Source organism: Trichomycterus rosablanca, chromosome 26, assembly GCF_030014385.1.
Source record: "Trichomycterus rosablanca isolate fTriRos1 chromosome 26, fTriRos1.hap1, whole genome shotgun sequence".
Taxonomy (NCBI): Eukaryota; Metazoa; Chordata; class Actinopteri; order Siluriformes; family Trichomycteridae; genus Trichomycterus; species Trichomycterus rosablanca.
This window is the reverse complement of record NC_086013.1, coordinates 6,934,834-6,948,098: the sequence shown is the minus strand read 5'-3', so window position 1 is coordinate 6,948,098 and position 13,265 is coordinate 6,934,834. Positions and strand designations below refer to the sequence as shown.

The 13,265-nt window shown below is 39.5% G+C and overlaps 1 protein-coding gene across 1 annotated transcript in view; it reads right to left on the bottom strand.

Moving 5' to 3' along the window:
* Positions 1–331: 331 nt before the first annotated feature.
* The window catches only part of fer (fer (fps/fes related) tyrosine kinase), a 75,666-nt gene continuing 62,732 nt past the window's right edge, over positions 332–13,265 (bottom strand). The window contains exons 16-19 of the mRNA XM_062988279.1: positions 13,123–13,246; positions 3,781–3,935; positions 1,905–2,027; positions 332–1,664 (exon numbers count right to left, since the gene is read on the bottom strand). Coding sequence (XP_062844349.1) covers positions 1,528–1,664; positions 1,905–2,027; positions 3,781–3,935; positions 13,123–13,246 — 539 coding nt within the window. The 3' untranslated portion in view covers positions 332–1,527. The remainder of the gene's footprint in view (positions 1,665–1,904; positions 2,028–3,780; positions 3,936–13,122; positions 13,247–13,265) is intronic.

The following is a 13,265-nucleotide window of genomic DNA, read 5'->3' as shown; positions in this document are numbered from 1 at the left end:
CTCCTACCTAGTTGGTCCACCTTGTAGATGTAAAGTCAGAGACGATCGCTCATCTATTGCTGCTGTTTGAGTTGGTCATCTTCTAGACCTTCATCAGTAGTCACAGGATGGTGCCGACGGGGCGCTGTTGGCTGGATATTATTTACCTGCTCTGTAGTGGTCCTGGGAGAGTCCTGACCATTGAAGAACAGGGTGAAAGGGGGCTAACAAAGCATGCAGAGAAACAGATGGACTACATGGTGTGTTTCTATATGGTAAGTGTAGCTAATAAAATGGACAGTGAGTGTAGAAACAAGGAGGTGGTTTTAATGTTGTGGTTGATCGATGTAGTTAAATGCCTTTCAAATAAAACCAGGGGACCTAAAGAACAGTACTGCAGTAAAAATAATACAAACAAGCTACTAGGTTTATACAATCAACCTGAATCTTTGGCTTCCAAAGATTGAGCTCTCAAATGCATTCAACATTGGCTAAAGTGTCAGGCAGCACTTGCATATTTCAAATAGTATGCTTCAGCCTTAAAAAATTAACCTTGAGTAAAAACAAAGAAAATACCAAAAGTTTTATGGTCAAACATATGTGGACAACCCTTATATTATTAAATTTATTTATATATTTATTTTTTGCATTTTCCCCCAACTTTACTCCCAATTTAGTCATATAGCATCGCCCAATTACATGTGTGTAATAGCGACTGTTTCTTTGTGTCAACAGTTTGGAAAAGACCCTTTGCATAACAATGCCCCTGTGTGCAAGACGTGGTTTCATATAAAAGAAATGAAATTCCCAGATAAACTAGAATGTCTAGCTTGTTGTGCACCATCTTTTCAGACCTTAAAAATGCTATTTTGATTAAATGAGAACAAAGTTCCAGACACACTTTTGGATGTGGGATGTATGATAAGATATCCACATACATTTGTACCACATTATTTCTGACTGGGCTTTTAGGTATGCATTAGTATGTGTGTATGTGCAGCAAGTATAACTCAAAATAATGACTACACTTGGTTGTCTTTTTAAGTTAAGAGTGGTTTGTTGAGTTTAAACACTATTATTATTCAGTCAACTAATTAACGTATTAGCAAAACTACAAGTAAGGGTGAGTTGATTGAAATCCAAGTGGCTTAAACAAAGCAATTTGGTGTCCCGAAATGATAGTAACTTAATCACTTGGAAACAATCTGAACTGTACATTTTCTTTGCGGTTCTCTAGTGCCATAATTATTACCCACATGGCAGGTCACATTTATTTATTAAGAAAGATGTAGCTGATAGTATTTGGTAGAAATACTGACATTTTTTTACATGAACAGAAAAGCCAATATTTTAAGAGTAATGGCTTAAAAATAACTGTTCCATAGGTCACAGATGCAAAGGTAATTTAGTAATATTATAAGATATCCACACAGTTAAATCTAAAGGGGTATAAACTGACATAAAAGAACAGAATCTTTGTTAGTAAGTGGCAAACCACTTAGATGAAATGTATGCTTGTGGCTTTTTTAACCATTAATAAAATTGCAGCTATTTTTTCTTGATTAAAGACAGTTCCCTGTGAATTTCAGCAAACTTTGGCCGATTTTCAGGCTTGTAATCCCAGCACCTCTGCATGACCCTGTAGACCTCTTCTGGGCACTTTTGGGGGCATGTCATTCTGTAACCTGCATCACAACATTTTCAACAGAAAGTTTGCTTGAATTTTGACTTGACTTTTGAAATCCACTTTAAGTTTTCAGCATAAACATTATAAACATTTTTAAACAGAAATTATAGATGAACACTATCAAACCTATACATCAAAAGAAACACCAAGATAAAATTAAAGTTTTAGAAATTTGCCTTTCCAAAATAAGCCATTGCATGTAAAGGTGTCTGAAAAGGCTGAACAAAACCCCATATACCTTTTTCAACTTGTTCACGGGCTTGCTGGTTGGTCATGCCTGGATAAGGACACACCCCCAAACTGAATGTCTCCCACAGCAGGATCCCATAGCTCCACACATCACTTTCTGAGCTGTATCTCCCTGTAGAAAATTGACATCCATGTCAAAACTCAAATTATTTGTTTGTTTATTAGGATTTTCATGTCGTCATGTCTTTACACTTTGGTTACATTCATGACAGGAACGGCAGTTACGCATTACACAAGATTAATCAGTTCACAAAGTTATATCGAACACAGTCTTGGACAATTTTGTTTTTCCAATTCACCTCACTTGCATGTCTTTGGACTGTGGGAGGAAACCGGAGCACCCGGTGGAAACCGGACACGGGGAGAACATGCAAGTGAGGAGCAAGCAATTCAGAACAATTTAGTTTAGATAGTTTAAAGTAGAATTTAAAAGTAGTACATTTTGTTAATACTGCCATTGCACATTTATTCAAACCCTACATAAAATTGCTGACCCAACTTGCATCAGACTAGCAGTAGGTTTCAATATATTTGGAAGTAGGTTTCAATATATGGAACTGGTTGTATCGAACTAAGGAACTGTCACCGTATCTGAGAGAGGAGACTCTTTTATTGCACCAAAAGGGCAATAGGTATAAGTACATTTTAAACAACTTAACCACTCCTATAAGGTATCTGTATAAGCCAGCAGAGTTCTGGGACATAGCTCTGTGAAGTGTGAAAGTTATTTGATCATATAAAAAAGCTGAAAGCTTTTTCACAAAAAAAGGGCGTTAAATTATTTTATTTACCAAGAAAACTAGACGTTTTTCATTTAAACTAAAAAAACTAGAGAACTAAATTTTTTTCATTATCAAAATTGTTTGTATGCCTCTATTAATATTCTATCTCTGTTTATTGAGAACTCTAGTTGTATATTTTTATTTTAGACACATCACCATAATACCCAACACCTTTTGCTAGTAAAAGACTGGACGGTTTGGCACAAAAAAACTCAACATCTGTTTTTCCTTGAAAACAAGCTGAAACACAGCATACGTTTTCACATTCTTTCTGAGATTAGCTTAGGCCCAGAGAACTGATTTATGTTTTTTTATATTTACAATAAAGCTTCAGGTTGCATTTTTTGATGCAGCAGGAGCAAGTGACAACAGCTTTCTGAAATACTCCTGAGTCCATGGGGCTATGTTCATCACAGTAGCATCACGGTTTCTCATGCACTGTCATCTGAAATGCACATGCACATGTAACAGTCATTCCAGTCTTGCCCTACACAGAGATTTCTTTAGATTCCCTGAATCCTTTCAGAACATTATGTACAGTAGACCTGAATTATCTTGTGTTGAGAAATTTTCTTTTTGAACTGATTGATAATTCTTTCACATTTGGCGTGGCAAGCCACAACCCATCCTTATGTATAAAATAAGGATCCACTAAAAGCTCAGCTTTAATAAGCGATAGTGATACCTTCATCTGTCACTAATGAACCTTTTTATTAAAATGTTTCAAAATGGTCTAGTGTGAATATTCTCTGAACTTTTCACTCTTTTTTTAACCCAGTCCCAACTATTGTGTGTGAGTGTGTGTTGCAGGCATCTGATTTATAATTTGTTTATATTTACAAAATACAATCAATTAGGTCAGCCAAAACATTTAAAGTAATTTCTTTGTAGTTTTATTAGAAAAATAAAGTTTTGCAAACTACGCCAATTCTTCTGAAAATTAGGTTTGTACATGTAACCAAAAACACTTATCTGCTTAATTAGCCTCCGTAAATAGAAAATATGCTATTACTGAATATTAACAAAAAAACTCCTAAGTACTGTAGATCTTTAGCTTTAGAGGATTTATGCAAACAAATTTACCATAATTAAGCGCTTCTGGTGCAGTCCACTTTATAGGAATCTGCTTGAGGCCAGATGATGAGTAAATCCCGTCATCCTCCTGTCTTGACATCCCAAAGTCACTGATCTTTAACAAGTTGTTTTCTCCCACCAAGCAGTTCCGTGCAGCCAGGTCCCTGTAGAATTTTTTTTTTATTGAAGTTGTTATTTCACTAAGGCAAATCTATTTTAAATGGTTTCATTTCACACTATTCAGGGCACAGGCATAAATCAGTGTTTGTATTTGTTTGTTTATTAGGATTGTATAGTCATGTTTTACACTTTGGTTACATTTATTACAAGGCAGGTAGTTTCAGGTTACACATGATTTATCTAAAGACATCTAAAAGACATTTTATGTAAAAGTAGAAAACAATGCAAACTGAGCTAAGATATAAACTAAAGACTGTATTGTAACAAAGCTCTGTACAGGACGTAAAATGTAATAAAAAAAGTGCACTGGAGCTAAACGTTGGCAACCTATACACACCTTCACCATATACTGTATGTGCTTGAACACACAGACACACACACATATGTATATACACACACACATATATACAGTGTATCACAAAAGTGAGTACACCCCTCACATTTCTGCAGATATTTAAGTATATCTTTTCATGGGACAACACTGACAAAATGACACTTTGACACAATGAAAAGTAGTCTGTGTGCAGCTTATATAACAGTGTAAATTTATTCTTCCCTCAAAATAACTCAATATACAGCCATTAATGTCTAAACCACCGGCAACAAAAGTGAGTACACCCCTAAGAGACTACACCCCTAAATGTCCAAATTGAGCACTGCTTGTCATTTTCCCTCCAAAATGTCATGTGATTTGTTAGTGTTACTAGGTCTCAGGTGTGCATAGGGAGCAGGTGTGTTCAATTTAGTAGTACAGCTCTCACACTCTCTCATACTGGTCACTGAAAGTTCCAACATGGCACCTCATGGCAAAGAACTCTCTGAGGATCTTAAAAGACGAATTGTTGCGCTACATGAAGATGGCCAAGGCTACAAGAAGATGCCAACACCCTGAAACTGAGCTGCAGCACAGTGGCCAAGATCATCCAGCGTTTTAAAAGAGCAGGGTCCACTTAGAACAGACCTCGCGTTGGTCGTCCAAAGAAGCTGAGTGCACGTGCTCAGCGTCACATCCAACTGCTGTCTTTGAAAGATAGGCGCAGGAGTGCTGTCAGCATTGCTGCAGAGATTGAAAAGGTGGGGGGTCAGCCTGTCAGTGCTCAGACCATACGCCACACACTCCATCAAACTGGTCTGCATGGCTGTAACCCCAGAAGGAAGCCTCTTCTGAAGTCTCTACACAAGAAAGCCCACAAACAGTTTGCTGAAGACATGTCAACAAAGGACATGGATTACTGGAACCATGTCCTATGGTCTGATGAGACCAAGATTAATTTGTTTGGTTCAGATGGTCTCAAGCATGTGTGGCGGCAATCAGGTGAGGAGTACAAAGATAAGTGTGTCATGCCTACAGTCAAGCATGGTGGTGGGAATGCCATGGTCTGGGGCTGCATGAGTGCAGCAGGTGTTGGGGAGTTACATTTCATTGAGGGACACATGAACTCCAATATGTACTGTGAAATACTGAAGCAGAGAATGATCCCCTCCCTCCGGAAACTGGGTCGCAGGGCAGTGTTCCAGCATGATAATGACCCCAAACACACCTCTAAGACGACCACTGCTTTATTGAAGAGGCTGAGAGTAAAGGTGATGGACTGGCCAAGCATGTCTCCAGACCTAAACCCAATAGAACATCTTTGGGGCATCCTCAAACGGAAGGTGGAGGAGCGCAAAGTCTCGAATATCCGCCAGCTCCGTGATGTCGTCATGGAGGAGTGGAAAAGCATTCCAGTGGCAACCTGTGAAGCTCTGGTAAACTCCATGCCCAGGAGAGTTAAGGCAGTTCTAAGAAATAATGGTGGCCACACAAAATATTGACACTTCAGGAACTTTCACTAAGGGGTGTACTCACTTTTGTTGCCGGTGGTTTAGACATTAATGGCTGTATATTGAGTTATTTTGAGGGAAGAATAAATTTACACTGTTATATAAGCTGCACACAGACTACTTTTCATTGTGTCAAAGTGTCATTTTGTCAGTGTTGTCCCATGAAAAGATATACTTAAATATCTGCAGAAATGTGAGGGGTGTACTCACTTTTGTGATACACTGTATATATATACATATATATATAAATATATAGATATATATATAAATATAAATATATAGGGCCAGTGATAGCTCAGTGGTTAAGGTACTGGACTAGTAAACAGAAGGTTGCCGGTTCAAGCCCCGCCACCACCAAGTTGCCACTGTTGGGTCCCTGAGCAAGGCCCTTAACCCTCAATTGCTCATTGTGTTCCGCTCAGTGTGTAAGTCGCTTTGGATAAAAAGCGTCTGCTAAATGCTGAAAATGTAAATATACACATATACTGTATATATATATATATACAGTATATATATATATATATATATATATATATATATACAGTGTATCACAAAAGTGAGTACACCCCTCACATTTCTGCAAATATTTTATTATATCTTTTCATGGGACAACACTATAGAAATAAAACTTGGATATAACTTAGAGTAGTCAGTGTACAACTTGTATAGCAGTGTAGATTTACTCTCTTCTGAAAATAACTCAACACACAGCCATTAATGTCTAAATGGCTGGCAACATAAGTGAGTACACCCCACAGTGAACATGTCCAAATTGTGCCCAAAGTGTCAATATTTTGTGTGACCACCATTATTATCCAGCACTGCCTTAACCCTCCTGGGCATGGAATTCACCAGAGCTGCACAGGTTGCTACTGGAATCCTCTTCCACTCCTCCATGATGACATCACGGAGCTGGTGGATGTTAGACACCTTGAACTCCTCCACCTTCCACTTGAGGATGCGCCACAGGTGCTCAATTGGGTTTAGTCCATCACCTTTACCTTCAGCTTCCTCAGAAAGGCAGTTGTCATCTTGGAGGTTGTGTTTGGGGTCGTTATCCTGTTGGAAAACTGCCATGAGGCCCAGTTTTCGAAGGGAGGGGATCATGCTCTGTTTCAGAATGTCACAGTACATGTTGGAATTCATGTTTCCCTCAATGAACTGCAGCTCCCCAGTGCCAGCAACACTCATGCAGCCCAAGACCATGATGCTACCACCACCATGCTTGACTGTAGGCAAGATACAGTTGTCTTGGTACTTCTCACCAGGGCGCCGCCACACATGCTGGACACCATCTGAGCCAAACAAGTTTATCTTGGTCTCGTCAGACCACAGGGCATTCCAGTAATCCATGTTCTTGGACTGCTTGTCTTCAGCAAACTGTTTGCGGGCTTTCTTGTGCGTCAGCTTCCTTCTGGGATGACGACCATGCAGACCGAGTTGATGCAGTGTGCGGCGTATGGTCTGAGCACTGACAGGCTGACCTCCCACGTCTTCAACCTCTGCAGCAATGCTGGCAGCATTCATGTGTCTATTTTTTAAAGCCAACCTCTGGATATGACGCCGAACACGTGGACTCAACTTCTTTGGTCGACCCTGGCGAAGCCTGTTCCGAGTGGAACCTGTCCTGGAAAACCGCTGTATGACCTTGGCCACCATGCTGTAGCTCAGTTTCAGGGTGTTAGCAATCTTCTTATAGCCCAGGCCATCTTTGTGGAGAGCAACAATTTTATTTCTCACATCCTCAGAGAGTTCTTTGCCATGAGGTGCCATGTTGAATATCTAGTGGCCAGTATGAGAGAATTGTACCCAAAACACCAAATTTAACAGCCATGCTCCCCATTTACACCTGGGACCTTGACACATGACACCAGGGAGGGACAACGACACATTTGGGCACAATTTGGACATGTTCACAGTGGGGTGTACTCACTTATGTTGCCAGCTATTTAGACATTAATGGCTGTGTTGAGTTATTTTCAGAAGACAGTGAATCTACACTGCTATACAAGCTGTACACTGACTACTCTAAGTTATATCCAAGTTTCATGTCTATAGTGTTGTCCCATGAAAAGATATAATGAAATATTTGCAGAAATGTGAGGGGTGTACTCACTTTTGTGATACACTGTATATATACAGGGGTTGGACAAAATAACTGAAACACCTGTCATTTTAGTGTGGGAGGTTTCATGGCTAAATTGGACCAGTCTGGTGGCCAATCTTCATTAATTGCACATTGCACCAGTAAGAGCAGAGTGTGAAGGTTCAATTAGCAGGGTAAGAGCACAGTTTTGCTCAAAATATTGCAATGCACACAACATTATGGGTGACATACCAGAGTTCAAAAGAGGACAAATTGTTGGTGCACGTCTTGCTGGAGCATCTGTGACCAAGACAGCAAGTCTTTGTGATGTATCAAGAGCCATGGTATCCAGGGTAATGTCAGCATACCACCAAGAAGGACAAACCACATCCAACAGGATTAACTGTGGACGCAAGAGGAAGCTGTCTGAAAGGGATGTTCGGGTGCTAACCCGGATTGTATCCAAAAAACATAAAACCACGGCTGCCCAAATCACGGCAGAATTAAATGTGCACCTCAACTCTACTGTTTCCACCAGAACTGTCCGTCGGGAGCTCCACAGGGTCAATATACACGGCCGGGCTGCTATAGCCAAACCTTTGGTCACTCGTGCCAATGCCAAACGTCGGTTTCAATGGTGCAAGGAGCGCAAATCTTGGGCTGTGGACAATGTGAAACATGTATTGTTCTCTGATGAGTCCACCTTTACTGTTTTCCCCACATCCGGGAGAGTTACGGTGTGGAGAAGCCCCAAAGAAGCGTACCACCCAGACTGTTGCATGCCCAGAGTGAAGCATGGGGGTGGATCAGTGATGGTTTGGGCTGCCATATCATGGCATTCCCTTGGCCCAATACTTGTGCTAGATGGGCGCGTCACTGCCAAGGACTACCGAACCATTCTGGAGGACCATGTGCATCCAATGGTTCAAACATTGTATCCTGAAGGCGGTGCCGTGTATCAGGATGACAATGCACCAATACACACAGCAAGACTGGTGAAAGATTGGTTTGATGAACATGAAAGTGAAGTTGAACATCTCCCATGGCCTGCACCAGATCTAAATATTATTGAGCCACTTTGGGGTGTTTTGGAGAAGCGAGTCAGGAAACGTTTTCCTCCACCAGCATCACGTAGTGACCTGGCCACTATCCTGCAAGAAGAATGGCTTAAAATCCCTTTGACCACTGTGCAGGACTTGTATATGTCATTTCCAAGACGAATTGACGCTGTATTGGCCGCAAAAGGAGGCCCTACACCATACTAATAAATTATTGTGGTCTAAAACCAGGTGTTTCAGTTTCATTGTCCAACCCCTGTATATATATTAGGGCTGTCAAACGATTAAAATTTTTAATCGCGATTAATCTCAGAATTTCATATAGTTAATCGCGATTAATCGCATTTAAAAAAATCTGTGTAAATGTTATAGAAAACAAGGATTTTTATGTGAAATGTTACAATTAAAATGGTGAACACATTTTATGCTAAATGTACTGATGTTAAAAACTGCTGGGACAAGAGAAAACTGTAAGGGAGTTTTATTCACTCACATACTAGGCAGTAAATGTCAGATTGTAGTTTAGAATTTCTCCATCAGCAAACATTGTAGATCAGCGGTGCTTTAGGTGGGATAAGGCGTAGTTATTGTAACAGACTTTTCTGTGGTTGTATTGTGACAATGGTTTGATGGCCGTTTCTACACGAAGTGAGTGTGTTTTGACCCTTTGGGGCTTCCATAGTTCATGGACTAACGTGCTTGACTCAGCTTTCCGGTATTTGGTACCTTAACAGAATAAGTTAATAAAAGTGTTCTGCTCCCGACAACTTGTGAATATAGCGTGTATTTATTTCTTTATAAGTGCATCACTACAACGCTCGGTTACATTATGCTAACAAACCGCAAATGAAAAACGGTGGCAAGTCCGACATTAAAACGTTTGTTTTAACATAATGTTAACATAATGTATCCGAGCGTTGTAGTTCTACCAGTCAAGTCTCAACATTAACTAGAATTTGCGTTAACGGCACTATTATTTTTAATCGCGTTAAATTGAAATCGCGTTAATGCGTTATTATCGCGTTAACTTCGACAGCCCTAATATATATATATATATATATATATATATATATATATATATATATATATATATATATATATATACATACACACACACTGATCAGCCATAACATTAAAACCACTAAATAATCAGCCATAACATTAAATCCTTGTTTCTACACTTACTATTTTATCAGCTCCACTTACCATATAGAAGCACTTTGTAGTTTTACAATTAGTGACTGTAGTCCATCTGTTTCTCTATATACTTTGTTATCCCCCTTTCATGATGTTCTTTAATGGTCAGGACCCCCACAGGACCACTACAGGGCAGGTATTATTTGGATGGTGGATCATTCTCAGCACTGCAGTGACATGGTGGTGGTGTGTTAGTGTGTGTTGTGCTGGTATAAGTTCATAAGACACAGTAATGCTGATGGAGTTTTTAAACACCTCACTGTCAATTCTGGACTAAGAATAGTCCACCAACCAAAAACATCCAGACAACAGCGCCCCATGGGCAGCTTCCTATGACCACTGATGAAGGTCTCAAAGATGACCAACTCAAACAGCGGCAATAGATGAGCAATCGTCTCTGACTTTACATCTACAAGGTGGACCAACTAGGTAGGAGTGTCTAATAGAGTGGACAATGAGTGGACACAGTATTTAAAAACTCCAGCAGCGCTGCTGTGTCTTATCCACTCACACCAGCACAACACACACTAACACACCACCACCATGTCATTGCAGTGCTGAGAATGTTCCACCACCTAAATAATACCTGCTCTACGTGGGTCCTGGGAGAGTCCTGACCATTAAAGAACAGGGTGAAAAGCGAGTCAGGAAACGTTTTCCTCCACCAGCATCACGTAGTGACCTGGCCACTATCCTGCAAGAAGAATGGCTTAAAATCCCTTTGACCACTGTGCAGGACTTGTATATGTCATTTCCAAGACGAATTGACGCTGTATTGGCCGCAAAAGGAGGCCCTACACCATACTAATAAATTATTGTGGTCTAAAACCAGGTGTTTCAGTTTCATTGTCCAACCCCTGTATATATATTAGGGCTGTCAAACGATTAAAATTTTTAATCGCGATTAATCTCAGAATTTCATATAGTTAATCGCGATTAATCGCATTTAAAAAAATCTGTGTAAATGTTATAGAAAACAAGGATTTTTATGTGAAATGTTACAATTAAAATGGTGAACACATTTTATGCTAAATGTACTGATGTTAAAAACTGCTGGGACAAGAGAAAACTGTAAGGGAGTTTTATTCACTCACATACTAGGCAGTAAATGTCAGATTGTAGTTTAGAATTTCTCCATCAGCAAACATTGTAGATCAGCGGTGCTTTAGGTGGGATAAGGCGTAGTTATTGTAACAGACTTTTCTGTGGTTGTATTGTGACAATGGTTTGATGGCCGTTTCTACACGAAGTGAGTGTGTTTTGACCCTTTGGGGCTTCCATAGTTCATGGACTAACGTGCTTGACTCAGCTTTCCGGTATTTGGTACCTTAACAGAATAAGTTAATAAAAGTGTTCTGCTCCCGACAACTTGTGAATATAGCGTGTATTTATTTCTTTATAAGTGCATCACTACAACGCTCGGTTACATTATGCTAACAAACCGCAAATGAAAAACGGTGGCAAGTCCGACATTAAAACGTTTGTTTTAACATAATGTTAACATAATGTATCCGAGCGTTGTAGTTCTACCAGTCAAGTCTCAACATTAACTAGAATTTGCGTTAACGGCACTATTATTTTTAATCGCGTTAAATTGAAATCGCGTTAATGCGTTATTATCGCGTTAACTTCGACAGCCCTAATATATATATATATATATATATATATATATATATATATATATATATATATATATATATATATATATACATACACACACACTGATCAGCCATAACATTAAAACCACTAAATAATCAGCCATAACATTAAATCCTTGTTTCTACACTTACTATTTTATCAGCTCCACTTACCATATAGAAGCACTTTGTAGTTTTACAATTAGTGACTGTAGTCCATCTGTTTCTCTATATACTTTGTTATCCCCCTTTCATGATGTTCTTTAATGGTCAGGACCCCCACAGGACCACTACAGGGCAGGTATTATTTGGATGGTGGATCATTCTCAGCACTGCAGTGACATGGTGGTGGTGTGTTAGTGTGTGTTGTGCTGGTATAAGTTCATAAGACACAGTAATGCTGATGGAGTTTTTAAACACCTCACTGTCAATTCTGGACTAAGAATAGTCCACCAACCAAAAACATCCAGACAACAGCGCCCCATGGGCAGCTTCCTATGACCACTGATGAAGGTCTCAAAGATGACCAACTCAAACAGCGGCAATAGATGAGCAATCGTCTCTGACTTTACATCTACAAGGTGGACCAACTAGGTAGGAGTGTCTAATAGAGTGGACAATGAGTGGACACAGTATTTAAAAACTCCAGCAGCGCTGCTGTGTCTTATCCACTCACACCAGCACAACACACACTAACACACCACCACCATGTCATTGCAGTGCTGAGAATGTTCCACCACCTAAATAATACCTGCTCTACGTGGGTCCTGGGAGAGTCCTGACCATTAAAGAACAGGGTGAAAGCAAAAATTATGCAGAGAAACAGATGGACTACAGTCAGTAATTGTAGAACTACAAAGTGCTCCTATATGGTAAGTGGTGGACAGTGAGTGTAGAAACAAGGAGGTGGTTTTAATGTTATAGCTGATCAGTGTATATATAAGCTTTTGAGGGACTTGGGACAAAGACCTTTATTCTTTTTACTTCACAGCAGTTCATAAATATAATTAACTACTTATTATTCATCTGTTAAAAACAGCTGTTCGTTTAGAATTAGTATTAACAATCTGTTGTGACAAATTTTGGGGTATTATGGTTACTAAGACAGCCCTGTAGACAAGATTTAAAAACCTTCTAAAACAATGTCAGAATTTTTCAGCAAAAAAAATTAACACTAAATAAAACAAAGGCTGGAGTCCTCTACACATATCCTGCAGCCCCTGCAGTGCAATTAGCTAACATCCCATGTTTTATTTTAATTTCACCTAGTTATAATTTTTCCAATGTTCATTATTGCTATTAAAGGCATTTACAGCTGACGACAACATACAGAAATGGGTTTGTAATGATTCACTATAGGGCTTCTTACCTATGGATACAGTTTTTAAGCTCCAAGTAGGCCATTCCTGCAGCAGCATCTAGAGCAAATTTTACCAATTGCTTTGTCTTGAGGTCTTCCTTCTTCTTTCTCAAAAAGGACAGAAAGTCACCCCCTGTTCATAAAGAAAAAAA